We start from the raw sequence: 22,658 nt of genomic DNA on the forward strand, positions 1-22,658 counted from the left end.
AAGAAGTTGAGGCATAGTTTAATTTTTTAAATTTATTTTCGCTACGTTTTATTTGTATTTGATGCATGATCAGCGCTCACCCAACAATTTATACCTAGGTTAAACAACTCCCATAATTGCAACTAAGGGCCCGATATTATAACTCATTATACTATTAACCCAACACTTAATTAAACCCTTTTAATTTAGTCATTGGAAATTAAAATCAAATTAATTTTCTTTTGTCATGTTTGCAATTAAGGTTCTAATATTATAACTATTTATAATATGAACCTTAATCTTAATTAAACTATTTTAATTAAGTCCTTAGAAGTTAAAACTTAAAGCATGATTTAAGTGTAACTTAAATCATCACACTCCCAATTTAATTCATAGTAGAACTTTTGTGTGTGACCCATGAAGTTCCTAACAAGTTGGCAATGGAATTAAATTGTAATATTAATAAATTAATTCAATTCCATATACCAAGATTAGCATCTAGAAATGTATCATGGCTACCCAATTGTTAGGAGAGTCAAAGGATTTTTTGACAACCTTTCAGTGTACATTTTATCAATGTAATTCATTCTCTCATCATATATCCAAGAGATGATAAGAGCATGGTGTAGTGTCTACTCTTATTGACCTCCATATTCGTTCCTACAGTTAGATCATTAGCTTTATGGAGACTTATGAAACTCTTTTCATAACCTCCAAGTCGCCTTAGTCAAGGACTTCAATAAGCTAATATCAACCAAGAATTGTTAGGATATGTCCCCTAAATCACTTGGGGTGATGATTCCTTTCTTGACCACTCATTTGCCTTCACATGTTTCATGCTATACCCAAAAGCATTCTATTTTGGCATCCTTGATTAAACACCCGTAGGGATGAAATCAAAACATAGCACTTCACACATAAGTCAACCTGGTGTCTCAAGTCTATGGAGTATTTACACAACTGATACATGAGAAGTATTGCATAAACACTTGAGTGAAATACCAAATGCACTTCTCATGGTGAGTCATGTTTAGTGAACTTGTTCTCTTAGGCAAGCACTTACATTCTAGTTCCAAGTATCTCTATAATTCAACCTATGAGATCGGTTGCTTACTTCTTAAGTAAGAAACATAGAATGTACCAGTCTCTAAGTATCATTGATGTCTAATCTCAATAATACATCGACTAAGAACATTTAGAGATTACGGTTTGATGCATAAGGATCTCATAATTGTAACCCATTACAATTCCCTTGCAAGGCATATTTATCTCATGGACTTCATCCAATTAGACTTATAACCCATTATAATTAAAGTCTTATTGATGAAGGAAAACCTCTAATCATTCAACATAAATGATATTGTTGCATGATTGGAATCAAGCCTTAACTAATCTCAATTAGTTGCAAAGCTTATCCCAACAATAACTCCAAAATGAAATAGACAAGTCGACTTTGCTCTTCATGATTGAACCATTTCCAACAAGATTCAATTTCTCTTTATGAAATACCATTGAGTTCCTAGCCATTCTCTTTTGTATAGTCTATAAACTATTGGCTTAGATATTTGCTACTTCGATCTAATCTAATTGTGTGAATATTGTTGCTAGTTTTTTTCTCCACTTCAATTTTGAAATCTTTTTGAGGTTTGTCTTTCATCAAATATATATAACCATATCTTAAATTAATTATCTATAATTGTAGTGAAATAGGATTACTCCAAACCTCTCGCATTCACATTCAATGGGCCACATAGATCTGAATGTGCAAATTTTAGTAAGGTATTAGCTCTTTCACCTTTTTTGGTGAAAGGTGTTTTGGTCATGTTACCAAGTAGTAAGATTCACAAGTTTCGTATGATTCATCAACAAAAGGATACAGGTACCTTTCTTCATGTAATTTATAATTCTCTTTCCATTAATGTGTTCAAGTCTACAATACCAAATTCGTGATTGAGTTGAATCATTTATTTCAGTTTTTTTGACAACATCGTTGAGCAATTGATTTTTAGGTTCTAAAATGTATAATCCATATGCAAACATCCTGATAACAATAATAAATATCATAGTTAGTAATGTTTAGTGAACTTATTCATGTAACAATCACCAACATATTAATTTAAGAGTGCCCATACTTCAATTTATGAGATCCATTACTCACTTCAATTTATGAGATCCATTACTCACTTCATAAGTGAAGAATACCACCATGTGTCAAATCTCTTAATTTTATAAACAGCTAGTCTTGATAAAACATTGATTGAAAACATTTTAAGAATATCAGTTTTGATGTAAAATTCTCATATTTATAACATTTTATAATTCCTTTTGAAAAGAATATGTAATTCCTGAAAACTTTTATCTCACCTAATCAACAATAACAATCATATGAAAATAAAGATCATATGCTTAAATAACATAATTTATCTCATTAGGCTTAATAGATTGTATTATGGGGCATACATTATCTCTATAAAGAGTTGCTTCAATTATTTAACTCAAAATCGTTATGTATCAAAAATAAAAAGAAATCTTAAATTACAATGACAAGTAGCTGCAATTGAGTATAAAAATGTAAATGTACATTTTCCATTGATATGTTAAGTAATACATATGATGCAAGATGGTTTGCTACTCTTAGAACATTTTCCCGATGCCATCTTTCCTCGGAATAGATTCATTTACGTCCATTCGCTGCCAGTTCCCAACCAATGAAGACATTTGGTCAACCTTGTCAAACAACCCAAGGAGTCCACCTGTGTGTATGAAGAGGACCTTTCTCCCCTCCCAATTCTTTGGATTCTCAGCCATATCTTTCATCATTCCATAAGCAGCTTTCCCACTGACCAAAACAGAAAGCTAAATGACAAAGAGAAATCTTCTTTTCCAAAGTAGAACCTGTGTAGATAAATTTAGTCTTGTGCTAATTATCAAACAAGGAAATTTAAATGTTTGATTGGAGGATTAGTCCGACTAGTCCAGCCATTTGATCATTTAATTTACTTATGACATGGTTAGATTGGTTGGCTGTTTCATCAACGGCAGCCATTAATCTAGGCCCATGTAGCTGATATAGGTTTTACAGTATGGCTCGCTCTACTAGTATTTTGAAAATCATCAGATTGTTTTCAACTAAGTTAACTGTGAGTTACCCTATACAATATAAGGTTGTGACATGAAGTATAAAACCTCAATATCATAGCAACATCTCAGCCATATGAAAGGATATCAAGAGAAGACATGGTTTCCATTTTCATTGACATTAGGTAAATGACTATGAGAAGTTTCTAGTTGAAAATGGAAAAGTTATTTGAGAAGGAAAATATAAAATGAATCATATGGCATCAATATGTAAAATATAACTTTTAAACCTGTAAACCGGGTCAAGAACAACCCCTGTTGCTGCAGCAATTTCCTTGACAAATTTAAGCTCCTCAGATGTGTTAATTGCATAACCCAGTCCTTTAGCCTGTAGAGAGACATAAATTTTTACAAAATTTTACATAATCCAAATAAAATACAAGTTCATGGCATCTGTCGAATTATCAGAAGAATTAGACTTCAGCTCCAAGAGTTTCACTCCATCTTTTGCATGAATCAAATAAGAAATAAATCAAATAGGTAGAGCTTACAAAGTGGACCTGATCTATAGCCCGCCCAACCGCATGGACCCAAGCCCAATCAACCTAATTTCACTCCCAAAGTAAACAATCTGAACCACCTAACCTAAACCCAAAACCAGGAACCCAAGTCAACCCAAACCTAATCTGAAACTTAATGTCAATTAAATTAAAAAAATGATGAATATATTATAAATTATTATATCCAATATCCACTCGACTAGGTTTGAATTTAATTTAAAAAAAAAGGACAACTCGAACAAAACTGACTCACAACCCAAACATATTGGAAGATACCTATACCCAAAATGACCAACCTAAACCCGACCAGCCTAATTGCCACTTCTACAAATAGGTGATAAGTTGAAATAAGGTAATGGCTTCTCACAATTACTGGATGTCAAAGCTGCAAAATTTAGGGTTTGACCATCCATTTCCTGGATAATCTAAAGCCTGTCAAAACAACAAGTCCAGCTTCTTCACACCATCTCCCCCCCTGCACCCCCCCCCCCGGGGCACCGCCCTTTCTCTCCTTTTTCATTTTTTTCTTTCGAAAATGAATAACAGATAAATTATTGTCTATATTCCATGTAAAAGATTTATAAGTTAGAAAATGCTAGAAAATTTAAGCAAGAATATAAATGGCCCACACAAATGTAAACTACTTAAAAATATCTGGAAGTGTGCACAGGGGGCTTATAAAATTGGTTTGATCATGAGGTGTGATCTAATGTGGGGTATCTTGGACTTATGAAACCTATATAGCAGTTTAAAGTCAGTGTGACAGACACTGTCAGGAATTTAACAATGACATTTCCTAATTTTCTACTATAGAATTTTGTGACTTCATATGTTTAATACCAGCAGCTGCAAGCTGATTTCACTCCAAGAATAGTGACTTTTAATGCAACTTGACTAGTCCAAGTCAAGCCTATGCAGTAGACATCATCTCCAAGAATACTTGGCATATTTTAAAATATTTCACTCCGTGTATTAAGGATATAATTGATAAAATAGTACTTATTAGCCCCTTGCAATCCTAATTTTCCTTACCCCCACCCCCACCCCACCCTCTTTCTTTTTCCTGTTACATATACATGCAGGTTTTGCATCTAAACAGTATTCCAGCAACTTCAAATTTAAAATATACAAATGATTGCTGATTATCCTACAGTTTTGCTTATGTCCTGGAATGAATTAATGGCCTAGAGCCCACTATAGAACACTGAGCAAACAACACTGAATAGTGTCTCCATCATTACAACATACATAGAACATAGTGTAGGCAAATTACAGAAAGCTGAGTGATTAACTGAAGAAATAATGCCTGAGAACTTGCTACAAGACCACCCACATAAAATGAAGTCAGTCTCCACCCTCAAGCATATGCATATTTCATAACTAAAACAGGCATTTAAATTTAGCACACTCAGCCAAGAAGCATCATTTACATATTTTAAAAGAGAAAAAAAATTAAAAGATCCAATGGATCATGTTAAACACTCACATTTATGATGCTAACAATATCCCGTGAGTCAACACCTGCTTGAAGTCCATCAACCAGGCCTTGAACAAAGTCATAGAAGTAATCAGGATCATCACAAACGCAAAAAGCATGAACCTACATTGTCAGTAGAACATACAAATGATAAATCAATTTGCTTCTGGAGAAATGCAAGTCTTAATAATAGATAAGATTACACACTTTTGCCTTCAATTCTCCAAGCCATGATCCCAATGATAGACCAGCAATTGTACCCCCACTAAACATCAATAAAAGAAAACTGTCACTCAACATTCTTTTTTATCTATAATGCAATTAACATAAAAGCCAAGCCCAAATGATAGTCAACATAAAAGCTCAATTAATTAAATATCACAACTCTAGTCAACCTGCACTTAAAACCACAAATCTCCAAAATGGAAGTCCCTGATCAACATTAACATTCCACCAACTTAACTAAATGAAAAAGAATGCCAGATAAAAAGGAAGTAACATATGTCAACATTACCGCAGCAAGAACAAAAAAGCAATTATAAACCAATTCATATGAAAATATCTCCTGCAAGTGGAAGCTTACAAGTACTCTCATAGATTATTATGAATTAATAATAATTAAAAGAAGCCCCTTCACCAATAAATACTGACATCCCAAAGAGACGACATCCTACAACACTGCCTACAAAAACTCCATTTTAGAAGACTAAAAGCCACAGAGCACAAGTATGAGATCTTGTACTTACAAAAGTAGGGTCATACATTGATAACATATGCTAGTAGAATCTATACCTTAAGGTCAAGGTTTATATGACAATCACCATTAATTTCAGCGTTGCAAAATAGGATCTGAAGGATTTTCAGTGTTTGCAAAATAGGATCTGAAGGAGTTCTGAAATAAAGTTCAACGTTGTTTACTTGAGTTGAAGTTTGCTAAAGAATAAGAGAAAAAGAAAGAGAAAGAGATTTAGTAAAAAAGCTTGTTCTTTATGTATGCACGGAAATCGCATTGCATTTACATACATCAACCTAATTAAAAATTTAAGTTTAGAAGAGTCCCACTTAATGAGAGTAGGCATAACCTCTTTATAGACTAATATATCCAATCAATGCAATCAATGATGTAACGACATCTCATTCCAACCACTGGTGCTACTCAAGCATTTTAGGGAAACATTAAGAGAGAAAATCCCTTAAGTGACCCTTATTCAAGCTTTGTATCAACATGCCAAAACTTCATACACCATTTTGTGGTTAGAGGCTAATCTAAAGATCCAACCACTTAAGGTTAAGTCCATATGATACCTGAAATTAACAACTATTAGACATGCACATGAGTAATTACAATATACCAAGAATCAAAATCTACAAGCCTAAACAAATCATCTTAAGACTAACTCTTAAGATTCATTTCTTTCTATCACCACTGAATCAATAATATATACTTCTTTTAATTCAATCCCTTTGAATTAGCAACCAATAGGTTGAAATATGGAGATACTTGAACAAACATGTCAAGTACTTGTTAAATGAACAAGTTCACTTAACTTGACCTGCCATGAAAACTTCATTTGATATTTCACTCAAGAGTCTATGGAAACAAATTCTTATGTGACAGTTGCATAAATAATCCTTAGACTTTAGATCATTGGATCATCTTGTTTGTTGAGTGTTATATTTGATACTATCTTATATTGTCCTAGCCGAGGATGTTTAATGGGAAGGATATTAGGTATAACATGAAGCATATGGAGATAGATGAATGATCAACAGAGGATTCATTTCTCTAAATTCTAAAGGGAATATCTCCTTACTTCTTGACACGTATTAACTCAAAGATATCCCTGGCCAATGTAGAATGAAGATTCAAATAGAAGTTCTCAAATTTTATTACAGAGTTAATTACTAGTTTCATGAGCTAACATAATTAAGACATATAGAATAGATACTAAACCATACTCCATTTCTTAACGAGATATTAATTTATTAAAGGATTGAATTACATGATGAACTGTGCAATTGAACCATTTTGACCTTTTTCAACATTTGGGTGGTTATGACATATTGCAAGGTTGTCAATCTTAATCTATAAGATGAACTAATTAATTAATTTGAAATTAATGATGAATTCAAAGGAGTTTGATTTCATCTAATCCAAATTAATTATTATCCATGTCCAACATTTTAAAAATTTAATGGGTCACAAACATTAAAAGTGACTATGAAAATGGAAAATCATATTGGACTTAATTGTAAAGAAGCTTAAAACTTCAAGGATTTAATTGGAAGGGTTCAATTAAATTGGAGCAATTTTATAAACAGTATAAAAGTTATGCAAATCTTAATAAGCTTAGGATTAGTGAAATTACCTATATAAACAAGTGTTTAGGCCACACCTCATAAGGATTATTGAGAAGAAACTGAACCCTAGCTAGCACTAGAGTAATCTGCCAAACACTTCCCACTCTCCCTAGGAGATTTTCTCACTTTTAACTTGTATGGATCACCGTTAAAGATTGGACACTTATATAGCTTGCGATTTGTGACAATCCTTGCATTGGTGCTTGGAGGTTTTGGCATTCAAGGTTACAAACCTTTTTGATTTTGACTCAACAAGGTTTAAAGGCATACTAATCGTCTGCCTTGTAGTTAGAATTATCAATATTAAACAAATCAAACATTGATCTTACTTTTGGGAAAAAATTTTAATTTCACAGCGTTAATGTCAATATGATTGCATGATTTCCCAAGACAAACTCTCCACCAAAATCAACTACGATGCCCTTTGACTCTAGAACATCTTGGGGTTCTCTATTCAATAACCTCTAAAACCTTGTCTAAGGACTTGACCATTCCCTAAGTATGTTCCTTGTTTGGGAAGGTTACCTTTAGTAGATCCTAAAGGCAAGAATATATTTGCAGTCAATTTTATGCACTCAACCTCCCTACTCACCTCATATTTATCCAATGTTTTTACTATTTGGTTTAACTTTTGATCCATACCACATCTTGCATGCTCAATAAAGTCCATTCTTCCTCTAAAAGAGGTCATTCTAGTGGTTAAGGCATCTATTCCTTTTGAGGTAAAATCAAGGCTAGAACACTTTTAGGGAGAAGATTTTAAATTAAAGGCATGAGAAGTTTGAGACATGGTTTTTTATTCTTTTCAAAAAAAAATGCTAAGATAAAAAGAATATAACAAATAATATGAAATTTAAAACTATAATGATGCACATATTCAAGACTAACAAATTTGATGCTTATGACATGTCAGTATGATTAAAGGGATATGGTGCAAGCATAAAAAGGAAACATTTTTTTCTTAGAAATTAGGACAACCGAATTAACTTTGACAAACCGAATTTACTATTTTCCAAAATCAAATACTAGTCAAGTATCATATGGAAGATTTTTCTAGAAAGTGATTTTTGAAAATCTTTGCTTCCTTACTGACTTCTAGGATTTAGAGAGAGAATCTATGAAAAAGCACATCAAATAGGAAACCAAGACATCAAAATTAGCAAAGGAAGTTTTGCAAATAGGTTGATGCAGCAGCAATCAACACTGAAGTGGCAAGTGAAGTCAGCAATTGATGTAGCAAAGTTTGGCACGTAGGCGAGTGTGGAGCATGACATATGACCTAAAGATGCCTTGACTTGACCAGGCATGTGGGGATGCGGGCGTCAACCTTCAACTTTGGTGCTTCACCATCAAGACAAATCAAAGTTGATGACCTTATAGGTGATGTCCATGTATCTTTCCAATGGCCAAAAATCTGTAGATCTAGCTCCAAAGTTGCTTTTTTTTTTCTCTTTTCAATGAACAGTGGAACAAATGGTACTAGTGCTCCTTAAGGTTGTCAATCAGCAACAGGTGACACTTGTGACAGCAACTTATTGGATATCAGATAGTCAATTAGCAGCAAACAATGTTCTCTCCATTTGGGCACTTCTTCCTTTTTTTCATAACAGAACTATTTTTTTTTTTTTTTTTAACAAACACGATTGGAATTTTTTTTGACAAATAGAGAATTCTTTTTGTTAGGGCAAGAAAAGATAGATTGATAGCAAAAGCTCTTCTGAGCCATGATACCAATTTGATGTAGAACAAGTAGGGGGATAGAAAACAAAAAACTAGAGGGAAAATTTATATAGATGGAAGCAAATAGGGAGGAAGAAAGGAAAGAATCAATAGAGGGAGAAAATCTCAAATATTAACATCCAAAACTTGATCAAAACTAAACTAACATAGGTTTTTTTTTTTTTGGTAATACAGTCAAAGATATCTAAAGTTTTGCTTGGGCCTAATTCCTTCCTTGAATGATCTTAAGGGCGCACTCCCTACATCGGCATGGAGAATTCAAGATTTTACTCTCCAAGCGCTCCACACAATGATCGAACTCTAGTTGAAAAGGAAATGAGCTCCTCTCCTTAGCAACTAAACTTACTCGTGTTGATATACATAGGTATGTATAACTAAATCCAAAACCCTAATGAAACGCAAAATACCTAATCTACCCCTGATTAGAAATAAACCTAATAAAATAAAAGGCATAAAGGATTCTTTATCAAGTCTCTTTATTTCTTGTAATGCTAGATATTGTAAAAGATTCAAACCAAAAAGGAATTCATTGAAAGAGAAAGATAAGTGTGCTATTTGGCGCAAAAATGTAACAATTAGGTAGAATAGAACCTGCCACATGCTACAACAATATCATCAAATTTTACTCCGTTGCTTCTTATCTGAAGCTGCTGCTCAATTTCCCTCATTGCCTCGATATAGCCCCTAAACATAGCAAAAATTGTTATCTGTTTGTATTGGATTTAGAAAAGGAATAAAGACTTTAAAAGCTTGCAACCATTAATTAAGAAAAGAAGATGAACAGGGAACTTATATTACAATTTCCTTGAAGAATAAGGCACACAACTTGTTAAGGGCCTAAAGTTAACTCCTTGAATAAAAGACCATTAGTCCTCTATTGGTCCGAAATCCCAACCCCACCCCACACCGCCACCCACCTCCCGCCCACCCCCCCAAAAAAAAAACAAACGAAAAAAAACTCTCTCAATTGGTGAATTGACAAATATCTTTCTTTTGCATTTTATTTTACAAGTAATTAAATCATTTGGGAGAATTACCAAAATTCAAGGCAAATCAACTCGTATACATCAGCTTCTAATTTTGCAATTAATGTAATAAGCAGCATTAAAGAATTAAAAGAAAATTAATTTTGCAATTATTCTTTCAAACTTACCATGTTAATCAGAACGTTTTGTGAAAGGGAGCCAAAAGCTAATATGAACCTTTTTACTTGAGTAATTTTTCCAACCTTTCAAAAGCCAAAGGGGCCTAAAACCCCTAACAGTCCCCTGGCTTCACCCCTGACAGACAAGATTTATGACTTGTTAAGGATATCTTGGTCATTCCATGAGCAAATTTTTGGACTAAATGGTCATTCCTCATCAATCCTTTCAGGAAATTATAGAGTCATGGGGAGTGGACATGGTGAGTGTGTGTGTTTGTCTGTGTTCGTGTGTGTGTGTGTGTGCGTGTGAGAGAGAGAGAGAGAGAGAACTGTATGAAGCTATGGGAGAGAGGAGCAAGGTATGAGGGAGAGAGCATGCGACAAGATGACCGACATCAACAACGACAAAGGAAAGGAGGAGATAAAGCTAGATAGATACATGAAAAAAGAAAAAGAATGACAAAACAAATGGAAGAACAAAAAGAAATGATGGGACAAGAAAAATCTCATAAAAATATTATAAAAATTAAGATTGTGATATCATTGATTTAAGAAAACAAAATAAATGTAAAAATATTTGTATAACCAATCAGTGAAACAAAATTTGTTGCAAATCAACTATATAATTAATGTGAATTAATGATGGAAACCTATAATCAAGGTTCATTAGTGATATAAATGTTAAAATCAATTTTAAAATCCATTCATTCTACTTTATCATAAATATTATATGCTTATATGATTATTTGGACAAATTGCATGTTTTATTTTCAAAAATGATATTTAGATTTAATTGAATTACGGTTATTTCTAATAATTTTAAATGTTCAATAAAACACAATATATATTTTATGATTTATTAATAGTTACTTTTGACATAGACGATCATTCTATTCAAGGGCGGAGGGTAAGCCAACACGGGCCCCCCAAAATTTTTAAAAATATTTATTTTTTATATATATTTTATCAATGGCCCCCCCAAAATGTTTGAAAATTTTTATTTATTATATATTATTAATGACCCACTCAAAATAAATTTTTTATTTAATAATTAATATAAATAAAAAATCAAACAACCTCACAAACCTACTTAACTTTACTCTAATTTAAGTTTCTCTACACCTTTTTCTCTTCTCTTTTGTGACTTTTTATTTTTATTTCTCTTTTTTTATAACTCACTATTAAAATACACCTTATTCTTCAAAAGAGATTTATGAGCTTGTGAGTTTGGACAAGGAAAGATAGAGATCACCCACCACCATTGTGTAAAATTAAGAAGAGGTAAAATTTTCTTTTACCTTCTTCTTTCTATTTATATTAACTATTATATGAAATCTTGTATTTTGTATTTAATTATTTATATTTTATTCATTATAGTTTTATGTTTTATTTTTTAAGTTTAAATATAAATAAATAAGAATATTGAATGTTGACTATATTTTTTTTTTTTCAAGTTTGATTAAAATATGAGTAAGTTGAAAACAATTGACAAATTTTTTAAAAGAAAAGAGGTAGATCGCTCAAATGATTTTCCTACACTTGAGCCACCAAACCTTAATACCTCATCATCAAAGTTCTGAAGATATTAAGACACTTTCTGAATTGTGCCAAAGATTAACAGAAACAGAAAAGTCAAAGAAATACCACTTGATTGATAGATTAATTCGCCTTATTTTGACTCTTCCGGTTTCTACAGCAACTACAGTGAGAGCCTTTTCAGCAATGAAAATTATGAAAACAATACTCCGAAACAAAATGGATGATGAGTTTCTTACAGATAATTTAGTTGTTTATATTGAGAAAGATATAGCCAGTCTTCAGTACAGAGTCAATAATTGATGAATTTGAATCTAGGAAATATCGTCGAGCACAACTTTTTTAGATAACTATTATAAGTTTTTTTTTTATTTACATATTATATAAAATTATTGTCTATTATGAATCTTTTGATCGTTGGTTAAATTCAACATATTAGTTTTAAAAAATTTTAGCTTTTATTTTTTTTCGTCTTTGACCCCCCCAACAAAAATTGGCTAGCTCTGCCCCTGATTCTATTCCCCAACAACGCGATCATCAATGGCAAATTTGATTCTTCGAAAATTAACCCATATAGGAATGAAGGCAATTCAAACATTGGTTCAAACTTTTGTCCATTTTAATGAAAAAAAAAACTAAAAAAAATATTGCTACGAGTCATGGGCGTTTCAAAATTTTTTTCTTTTCCCACAAATGAACCTTAGCCATGGTCCATTCATTTTTATCTTAAATAATTCAAGTTATTAAGGCTTTCATATGGTCTTAAGTGTATATTTGAATCCTGCTCCTAAGTCAAATGATTTTGGGGAACATAGTCCAAATAAGACAAGTTAGCATTTGCCTATTTATCTCTTTAAGGACCTCAAAATACTATTCACCCAAAAAGAAATTTTATTCACCCAAAAAGAATTGCTTTTTATTATATTTTGCTTTTATTAAAATATTCCAACAACATTCTCCCTTTGATTCCAACCCTCTTTCAAGATTAAATCTCACAACCCTTACTAATTCTTACATACTAACCATAATCCCCTACCTTAGCCATAAACCTAAGTTTCCTAATTTTCTAGCCCTAACCATCATAAACCCTAAGTAGGCATCTTCCCCAAATTTGTTCCAACATCAACCCACCAACACTTTTGCTAGAAAATGTGATTTAATAGAGGATGGAGAACAATAAAATAAGACCACAATTCTGCTGAATTAATTTAGGATATTGTCCTATAAGCATACTATGATTTCATACGATCTATGTAAGGAGCTACGTGTAGTCTGAAAAGACTTACTGGTGTTGTTGTATAAGATTTGCAGCATAACTAAAGATACTCTAGTGCCATGGTGAACTTTCTCATAGGTTCTGCCACTTATCAGCACAAAATTTACTGGACCTCAAAATAGGGGCTATAGAAAAATTAGTTGGTAAAAGGAAACATATAGTGATATATGATATTAGGTATTTTATATAGTTTTCAAAGAAAATAATTCAACTGCAGATGACATGGGATAGAAAAAGAGAAGAAACTATGACCCAAGCTTACCAGGTTCCCAAGGAGTTTGATCCACCAACAGGAATAACATATGGCCTCCTGCCTTCCTTTAGCAACTTTTCTTTCAAAACATTAGTGAGGGCCTGATACCAAAATTTTCATAATAAGCAGAACCAGCAAACCGCATATCGCAATAGTACTGAATTATCAATTCCATCACATAGAAAATGGATCCTACAATCCAAAAGCAGCATAGTTTGGGACATTTAGCTCAGAAATATTCTCAAGGAATCATTAACAAGCTCTTATTTCAGCCATCTAATAAAGGCAAACCCAAAATCAAACTGCTAGTTCAACTCAAAATCCATGTCAAAGGTTAAAGAATCTAACTAGCATAAACTGAGAAAGAGAAAAATATCATCATTAGAGGGTAACCTACCTGCAACTAAATAGTGTTTAGATGTTATTTTGATAAGAAGTAAATCAGCTTAGGTCCATATCACAAACTTACAAACAATTAGCAGCATGTATTGGCAAGCCAACAATGTTGGACAACATGTAGCAACACTAGTGAAAATAATAATAACAAAATAAAAAACATTATCTATGAATATGAGCAAAGAGTTAAATTGTGATGGACGCTGTATGCCCCACTCTGCAATAAATGAAAATCCTAATGCATTGGCATAAACAATAAGTAGATCTCTTCCTTTACAAGGACAGCAGCTTTTCTCTTTCTGACAATCCAAATCCACATTAGCAATAGCCTATAGAAAGACCTATTTGGTGCCTTAATTGGAGCATTCTGGCATTCTCAGGTCCTACCCCGAAGTAATTACTAATTAGGTGGAGGATACAATAACGATAGAAATAACTAATAATAGCAAGACCAAATAGTGGCAATAAAAAGTCAGAAACTAACAACACTCCCTATTCGTGCATATTCTTCTTTTGAAATAAGTTGAATATGAGCTCCGACAAAACGCTCCACCAGCAGATTGCCTGTCAATCCAGGATCCTGATCAACAAGAGCCTGCAACAATGAACAGGTTAAGCAAAAGAGAAGATCGTTGCTTAAATAAATATCAGAAAGGCAAAAGAAAAGAAATGGTAGAACCTTAGAGGTACGGAGTATAAGATAGCAGTCAAGATTCAAATACTTAGCAGCAACCGCAGTGGCACGGCAGTGGTTGCTTTGGATGCCACCAATTGTGATGATGCAATCAGCACCCTGCGCCACTGCTTCGGCCATTAAGAATTCCAATTTCCTGACTTTGTTACCGCTCAGTTGCATGCCTGAAAGATCGTCTCGCTGCGTGAAATGTAACCGTCAGCGCCAAACAGCAAAAGCAATAGCAAATAAATAAAACCACACCCAAAATTACCTTCAACCAAACCTCCGTGTTTTGGGGCAAATTAGGCAGATTCCACTTGTGAATTGGAGTAGGAAGCTGCAAAACAACAAAAAAGGTTGGATTGTTGGTGAGGAAATGAAAATTAAGCTAAGTTACCCACTTACATGACCGAGAGAGAAGACGTGGGAAGGGATGGGTCTGAGATGGGAGGCCCAGGAGGGAGGAGAGTAGGGCTTCTTGCCAAGGAAATCAAAGCTTAAGGCCATGGCTTTGGGGGCGTCGTCGTTAGTTTCCGTTTCCGTTGCTTGAGACTGAGAGCAATAGATTTTAGGTTGTCTAAGGGCGGAAATAGAATGGCCGAAAGGAGGGAGGGATGATCGGAGTAAGGTTAGCTTAGCTGAGCACAACATGTCACCTCCTTTTCTAATTAATTCATCCCTTTTCTGTAATAGATTTATGTAAAATACAAAAAGTAAAAGTTTTTGGTACTCTTGCAGGGCCGAATTGAATGATATCTATAAAATGGTACATCATTTTATAGATATTTATAATTTCTTATATTTATTTCGATCTAACTAACAAAAGGTTTATACTTATGAATAAAATTAGAATATTTTGTGGTAAAGTTGTATAAAAGAGCTTCTGTGCATGTTATATGACGCTTGTTTTTGCATATCTTTTCGATGGTAGAGCCTGTGGTCTTTGTATAAAAATTAAGATTGTAGTGTTTAATAGATCATGCTGCCCATAGACAAAAAAATATAAGGCAGTGTGGAACATACTTTTTACTAAAATTCCACAATTCGTTGGTATCAATAGCTGGTCAAAAAGTCTTCAGTGAAGCTGCTCTTTCATCGCTGTATTGTTGTATTGTTTTGCAGGATCCTCGGCATGGGAAAAAAAAAAAAAAAAAGAACTTAGGCATAGTACAAAGCTTATCATCAAAGGAATGTAGTTGAGGAAGATAATAATATTAGGTAAAAAAAAATACAAAAACAGAAAGCAAATGGTAAGGCAAAAATGACGAAAATTTAGATATTAAATAGTTATGTACATGTAGTTATATAAGGTCTTAAAATGGTTTGTGTTTTAGTTGATCATAAAATAGTTATCAAGGAAAACATATATGATCGTAATCTACATATGAGAAATTATGATCATTATTAGAAGTATGATCTATAAACTAAGAAAACCATTTAAGAAAATTAAATGTTAAGTGTGATAGAGTCTTGTAATTTCTAACAAAATATAAAGTTGGAACAATCGATGCAATCAGAAGGCACTAAATAGTTTGTTCATTTTAGGATTTGCCATGGTTATAGTAAGATATAGTCACATTAGAAATAAATTTAGTAAGTAAAGATATGAGTTAGAACAAATTGAAATAATAACATGATTAATGGGAATTGAGGTGATAAAGACCAATGTAAAAGAGATCTTTTTAATCAACCTTAAAGCTTTTTTTTTTTTTTTCTGTTTTTGAGTTCAAAACTACAACACAAAAGGTTTTTAAAGTATTCAGACATTCAACCATATACAAAATTGCTTCTATCATATAGGTTAAAAAATGATGAAACAGAACAATAGTAGCAATGCAAAAAATGGATTAGAAATGGAATATTATATCATTTGTACATGGTTTTGTATTTCTTGGTGGGTGATCCTTCTCCTTTGCTAGTGGTGGCTTGTTTTTGTGGCATGCATTCTGGGAAAAGTTCTCTCGCTACTTGGCTGTTGATTGGTGATGGCAGGAGTTGTTGTTCTAGTTGTTCAATTCTTGTTGGAGGTGTTGTCAATCGTGAAGCACTAGTAGAACTTGGAGTGTGGTATTCTTGGTTTCGTAGCTCATCATAGTCAAACATCTTGTAGTTGGCAACTCCTGTTGTCATCGCTATGGTGGTTAGACCTATGGTGAAATTCTTTGTTTGTTTGATCAATGCTTTCATAGGTCCAAGTAGTGTCATGTGGTTGATAGTTTGGAGTGTTGCAAGTTTCTTAATCATTTCACCAACCAACTTTTCTATTGGTTAACCAAAGGGGACCAGCTTTACTTATGCAGTAGCATCCTCCACAATAAGTTATATGCAGTATCAAAAATAAAAAAGATACACAAATTAAAAAAATAAATCTTGTAACATTAATGAATGATTTTCTCTTGAATATTAAAAGTTGGAAATAAGTGTTTGATAAAGGAAGCAAAGGGTTTGACTAATTAGTTATCAGATTGAATAGGGAAAGAAGAATTTATCAATCAATAAGTAAATGAAAATTTACAACATTTATCTCACAATTCTAAATTATCTTTTTCATATACAAAACTTGTATTTCTTGTTTTTCTTTTTAGGGCTTTGTTTTTAAGTTTCCCTCTATCTTTTATCTACCTGTCAATCTACTTTTCTTTTTTTTTTCTCTTTAGGCCACTTTCCAGTTTTTTGCTAACTGTCTGACCAATATTCATATTACCCAAAGGAGGTCAATCATTAAACCAAAACACTGAAAGCTGTATTTTTCAGCTCTAAAGCTTTAAAGTTCAATCCAAAAACCCATAAAAAAAACCCCAAAAAGCAAATCCAATCAACAACCCCTATAGCTGAAAGATCCAATGATCAAAGTTGAATCAAAGAACATAACAATCTAAACTACACCAAATATCTCAATAAAACAAAGAAAAAGAATCAAATATGGATAAGTTTTATATAAAGTGGCTCATAAAGCACAAAGAAAAGATAGAGAAAAAAATACATGCTTCATGTGAAAGTTTTTGAAGAAAGGAAGAGAGAGAGAGAGAGATCTTGCTAAAGTTGTTTGGTCTACTTACTCTTGCTAGCTTACTTTTCAGAAGAGAGTAAAAAAAAAAGAGTATATATAAAAAAAACCAGTTAAATATAAACAAAGAAATTATTTAAATATTTGTGTTAATGTGAAATCCCACCTTGATGTAAGATGCTAAGTTAATAAATCCTTAGGTGAGCATGCATGTTTCATGTTTTGAACATTCAAAACTAAGTTTTAATTTTGAAAAAATTCATGTTTTGATGCACTAAGGTGATTTGCAATGTTTGGTGTTAAAAGGAGTTCAATTGGACAAGTTTTTAATGTTTATTTTTGCTTATTGGAGCTTATCTATTGATAGATATTCTTCATTTATCGATAGATGCAATCTAGAAAGGTTTTCTTAAAAGAGCACTGAAGAACTACTATGGATAGATGGCCAGATCTATCCATAGATGGCCCCATCTATCGATAAATAGTAACTAGAGGGCTTTTTAAAAGAACCCTAAAGGACATCTATCGATAGATGACCCTGATCTAATGATAGCTGACGCTATTTTAGAAAAATTAAAAAAGGTAAAAGTGTATTTTTCACAGCTCAAACTATAAATATGTCACATTTTTCAAGGGTTTATCATTTTAGGCCACCTTCCATCTTTTTTTCATCAACTCTAAACCCTCTCAAACCCATTTTTCACCGAAAATCATCATTTTTGAAGATTAGAAGATTGGTTTTGACTTTTTGTGAACAAGGTGACATTTTTCAACTTTCAATTCCTTAAGTCATGATTTTGAGGTTTTGAAAATATTGTTTATATGTCTAGATTTTTTGTTGGTTACCAAAACTCAAAGGTTTTATGATTTTACTTAGCGTCAAAGCTCACTTAAGGTAAGAAAGATGGATTTATGAATTTCCTACACATGGGTATTTATAGAACAGTGAACTTAAGCTGGAAAAACTAGTTTTAGAAGAATCCGAATAGATTCGAAAGAGCTTAGAATGCTTAGTACTCAATTCCTAGACTAATTATTGATTATAAGAATGATTGAATGTCTAGGAAATATCTAAACTCCAAAGGAATTGTTGGAGTAGATTTGTGCTTGGTTATGGAGGTTGACTTTTTAAGGTGAATGGATACAAAGTATTTTAATATGTAAAATGAGCATGATTTTTATGGAAATGATTGATTATGTATGATGAATTATCGTTTGAAGAATGGTTTCTCAAAGGATTTGAGTTTCAAGGTTTTTAACTGGTTTTTGAAAGTATGATTAAATGATTTGAAGGATGATGATTTAATATATGAGTGACATAAATGATTTTCAAATTGTTTGCAAACCTACTATGTATATAAATATCCTATTATGTAGTAGTTTTCAACAAAGGGGGTAGGTCCTTTCAAGTGTTTTATACGAAAACCACCATTTCCATGAGATGTGTATGAAATGCTTGGAGCATGCTAAATTGTTGTGATTATGTGATGATGAATCCCACATAGTAGATGAGTTATGTAAGACTATATGTTTATGTATGTTGATTTGTATGTGATGACATTACCTCATACCCTATGAATGAGAATAGGCATAGGATGTAAATTATGTTAAAATATATGAGCTAATTTCTACATAACCCATGATATGAGAACGAGAACTTGTTTAATCGTCATGGTGCTATGTATGCGAGTTAATTCCATATAGCACATGTTATGAGTATGAGGGCACATTATGATGCCGAATAAACACTATGCGTCTAATGAATGATGATGAATTGTGAAATTAATATTCGATGTTAAGATGTGAAATGTTGGTTATTATCCATGGTTAGCGAGGTTTATTTCATTAACAAATCTTATAAGGTAAATTACAAATTTTCCATTGCCACTCTATTAAGAAAAAGAGGAGTGAAGTGGTCATTCCATTCTCACATTTGTGCCCACTTATGCTTAACGAGAGATATATTGTAGGGCCTATGGTGAAAGGGGGTTATTTTATCACAAAGTTAATTGATGAATGTTTATGTTGTGTTTGACTTTATTTAATGATCATGATGTTTATTGTTTACATTGGTATGATTTGTGGAATGTTGGAACCTTAGTCTATTATGAAGATAAAAGGTAAAGTTGAGTTATGAAATTAGATATTGGTTAGTTCGATTTTCTTGAGTTCAAGTGCATGGTTGATGAGCCCTAAAAGGCAAGTCTCAACACCATTACATTAGAAAAATGAATGCATAAGTTAGCCCTTTTTTATTGTGTTTCAAATGGCTTACTCAAATTGGGTTTTAAAGGAGTATGAGACTTCACAATGTATGAAATGAAATTTCGTTATTGTTGAGCTTGGTTTTCAATGATAGAAAGGTTGATAAACATTTCTAAAGAATTTATGAAACTTGTTTAAAAGCATGATCATTCTCTTACAAGTTCCTGATACATATTTGAAAGATCATACGTGAATGGTTATATAAATGCTTATTTGTGCAAAAACTCTAACCCCTTGACTTGTGTCCTTCCTGTATCCATTTATGGAATCTTTGTGACTTACACATTAGTTTCCCCCATTTTTATTATAAATCAGTGATAACTATTGAACGCTCGTGTAACGAAAATGTGATCCATTCTTCCTTTGGATAGATGACATACTAATTTTCTTGAAGCCTAGGGAGTTGGGTCATGTTTCGCTTGATGAGTTAGTTTTTAATTTTTTTATAAATAATTGGTGATGCTGGAATGTTGAGCTGTTGGATGGCAAGTTTCTTATATGAGATTACGTGAATATTATGAATGATGGCTTATGAGCCCATACGAGCACCTAAAGTGTATTTATAAAATTATATAATATTGTACATGGTGCAAAGTTTATGAATGAAATTGGATAGACTATTTATGTTGAGAAGTCCATAATCATGTGTCTACGCCTATACATGAATGTTTATGATCATGTTGATTATTGTTCTAAGCATGTATGATGATGATGTTAGCAATTGAGCCATGTGTGATTGATTGATGAATGTTTGATTGACATAAAAAGGCTTGCTTGGGCCTAGCAGGTTCATGTGTTGATCGCGATCCCTCCAAAAAATGGGATGTGATAGTTAAGTGAGATTGATTTAATGACTGGAAGGATATTAAGCAATTATATAATAGATATTTGAAATAATTCCCTTTTATTATGGCTAAGACTACCATTTATTTATATTATTTCAATAATTTTTTTATAACAATCTATCAATGTAATAAATGACCATAGAAACACAATCAGAAGGTAATTAAGGACACTGAAACAAGTTTTTGCAAGCATTCATAATTAAAGGTTATTACACATTTGAATGGCTTATTCTCTGAAGCAGATGTTGAGTCAAATGTAAATATATTATATGATGGGAATAAGAAATATAAATGGTTCCTGATTTACTTATGTTGGTAGTGGTGTCTTCGTTTCATGTTTCTTGCACCAATTTTTTCGAATGCAGAATCGTAACATCGCTCTACATTCATTACAAGAATTGTAGTACCGTCCATTAGAGCAATCAATTTCAGTAATTGGGGCTTTGATTTTGTATTTAGTTTCCTACTAAGCGTATGAGTTGTTAGTACATTTGCATTAAGCAGTTTGATTTGAAATATCATTAGGAATTTTTTTCACTTGTATTTTGGTTGGGTCAGCAGCATTTATGTTTGCGATGGTTGATTCTCTGATCTCATTGTTCTTTGTTGCTAACTGGTGGGGCAGCATTTGCATATAAATAATCTGGACACCGAATGGTTCTTTTTCATACTTATGTGTTGATTTGTCATTATGCATTGGTCTATTTGTAATATAATATAAAGTATTTTAGATATAAATATTACCTTTGTTTGTACACTACAGTTTCTATTATGTCAAGATCGACATATATTTTGGTGGCTGAACAGGAAGCAAGGTAAAGAGTACTTGGATAAACAATTCAAAATTATGGAAATTTTGATTGACATGAATTGATTTAAGCAATGGTATATAATATATGTTGTAAAACCCGACCCTATAAACACATGTCATGACATACATGCATTGAGTAGCATGTTATTACGTTAAGAAAGTCCCTAAGAATAGACGAAACCCGATATTGTACCTAACATTACACTTGAGTTGATTTAACCTCGAACTAGTTCAAATAGGAATCGTATGATGAAATTTAATATTTTATAGTCAAGGAAGGACTAAAAATGATTGTTCGAAGTTCGAGGGTTCATTTGGGGAAAGATTGAAAATTTTGATGTTCAGGGGCAAAATCGTCATTTTGCCACCTAAGATAATAATTTGATCATGGAGTGAAATTTTTGATCAATATTAACTATTTGGAGTATAATTTAATGATAGGAAGTGAAAAATTTCAATTCCGGCAGTTTTCGGAACATAGGGGCAAAATGGTAATTTTGTCACCCCAGGGTAAAAATCGTAATTTTCACCACCAAAAACTTGTCAAAATTATAGGATTTATTTATTTTTGGTATGAATAACTATGGTATTTCAAGTGGTGAAAAATAGAAATTAAATGGATGAAATTTTAAAAACGGGCCAATGGGAAAGTGACACATGGCACTTTTTTAATGATTTAATATTATTTTAATGAAAAGTCAGCCCATTTAAACCCCATATTAAGTGATGGCCGGCCATAAGGAGAGAACAAGAGGGTAAATAGAGAGGAAAGGAAGAAAAGAGAAAAACCAAAGGAAAAGTAAAAAATTCAAAGGGGAAATCGCATTTTTCGTCCGTTTACGTGTCTAACGGTAAGATTTTTCAACTTTAGCTTGATTTCTACCTTTCCTATGCCTTTATTTCCATTTAGCATGCTTGAGGAGAGAGATCAAAAAGTGAAACCAAGGGCTGACCGAAATTCAAGGGGGAGGATTTTGGAATTTTTAGGTTTTGATTCTTAGTTAAATTGGTAGTTTTAGTTTGTTAAATGTGCATAGAAATCAAATTGGGCAAGAAAGCATGAAATTTTCACAATACCCACCCTTGGCCGAATATTCAATGATGATAAACTTATTTTTATTCTAAGGAAAATGAAGAGAAAATGATGAAAAATGGTTAAATGTGATAGAAAAACAAAGTGGAAAATTTACCGAGTTAATGTCCCATTTTTGACCAAATTTTCCAAGGAGGAAAGTGAGCTGATTTTGGTGATTT

At 32.5% G+C, this 22,658-nt stretch overlaps 1 protein-coding gene across 2 annotated transcripts; it reads right to left on the reverse strand.

The window, feature by feature from the left end:
- Positions 1-2,382: 2,382 nt before the first annotated feature.
- Positions 2,383-15,160, reverse strand: D-CDES (D-cysteine desulfhydrase). 2 transcript variants are annotated; one of them, XM_018118058.2, is made up of 10 exons: positions 14,882-15,158; positions 14,748-14,813; positions 14,480-14,674; positions 14,285-14,395; positions 13,414-13,505; positions 9,787-9,879; positions 5,302-5,359; positions 5,104-5,217; positions 3,348-3,445; positions 2,383-2,818 (listed from the first exon to the last, which is right to left on the reverse strand). In XM_018118058.2, exons 1-10 carry the CDS (start codon positions 15,125-15,127, stop codon positions 2,614-2,616), a joined length of 1,278 nt encoding a protein of 425 aa, XP_017973547.2. In that variant the 5' UTR covers positions 15,128-15,158; the 3' UTR covers positions 2,383-2,613. The 2 variants fall into 2 exon arrangements, with proteins under 2 accessions (XP_017973547.2, XP_007037068.3); XM_007037006.3 differs by lacking the exon at positions 9,787-9,879 and having other exon boundaries at positions 14,882-15,160.
- Positions 15,161-22,658: the final 7,498 nt, after the last annotated feature.

This window comes from Theobroma cacao, chromosome 3 (assembly GCF_053813885.1).
Source record: "Theobroma cacao isolate CCN51 chromosome 3, ASM5381388v1, whole genome shotgun sequence".
NCBI lineage: Eukaryota > Viridiplantae > Streptophyta > Magnoliopsida > Malvales > Malvaceae > Theobroma > Theobroma cacao.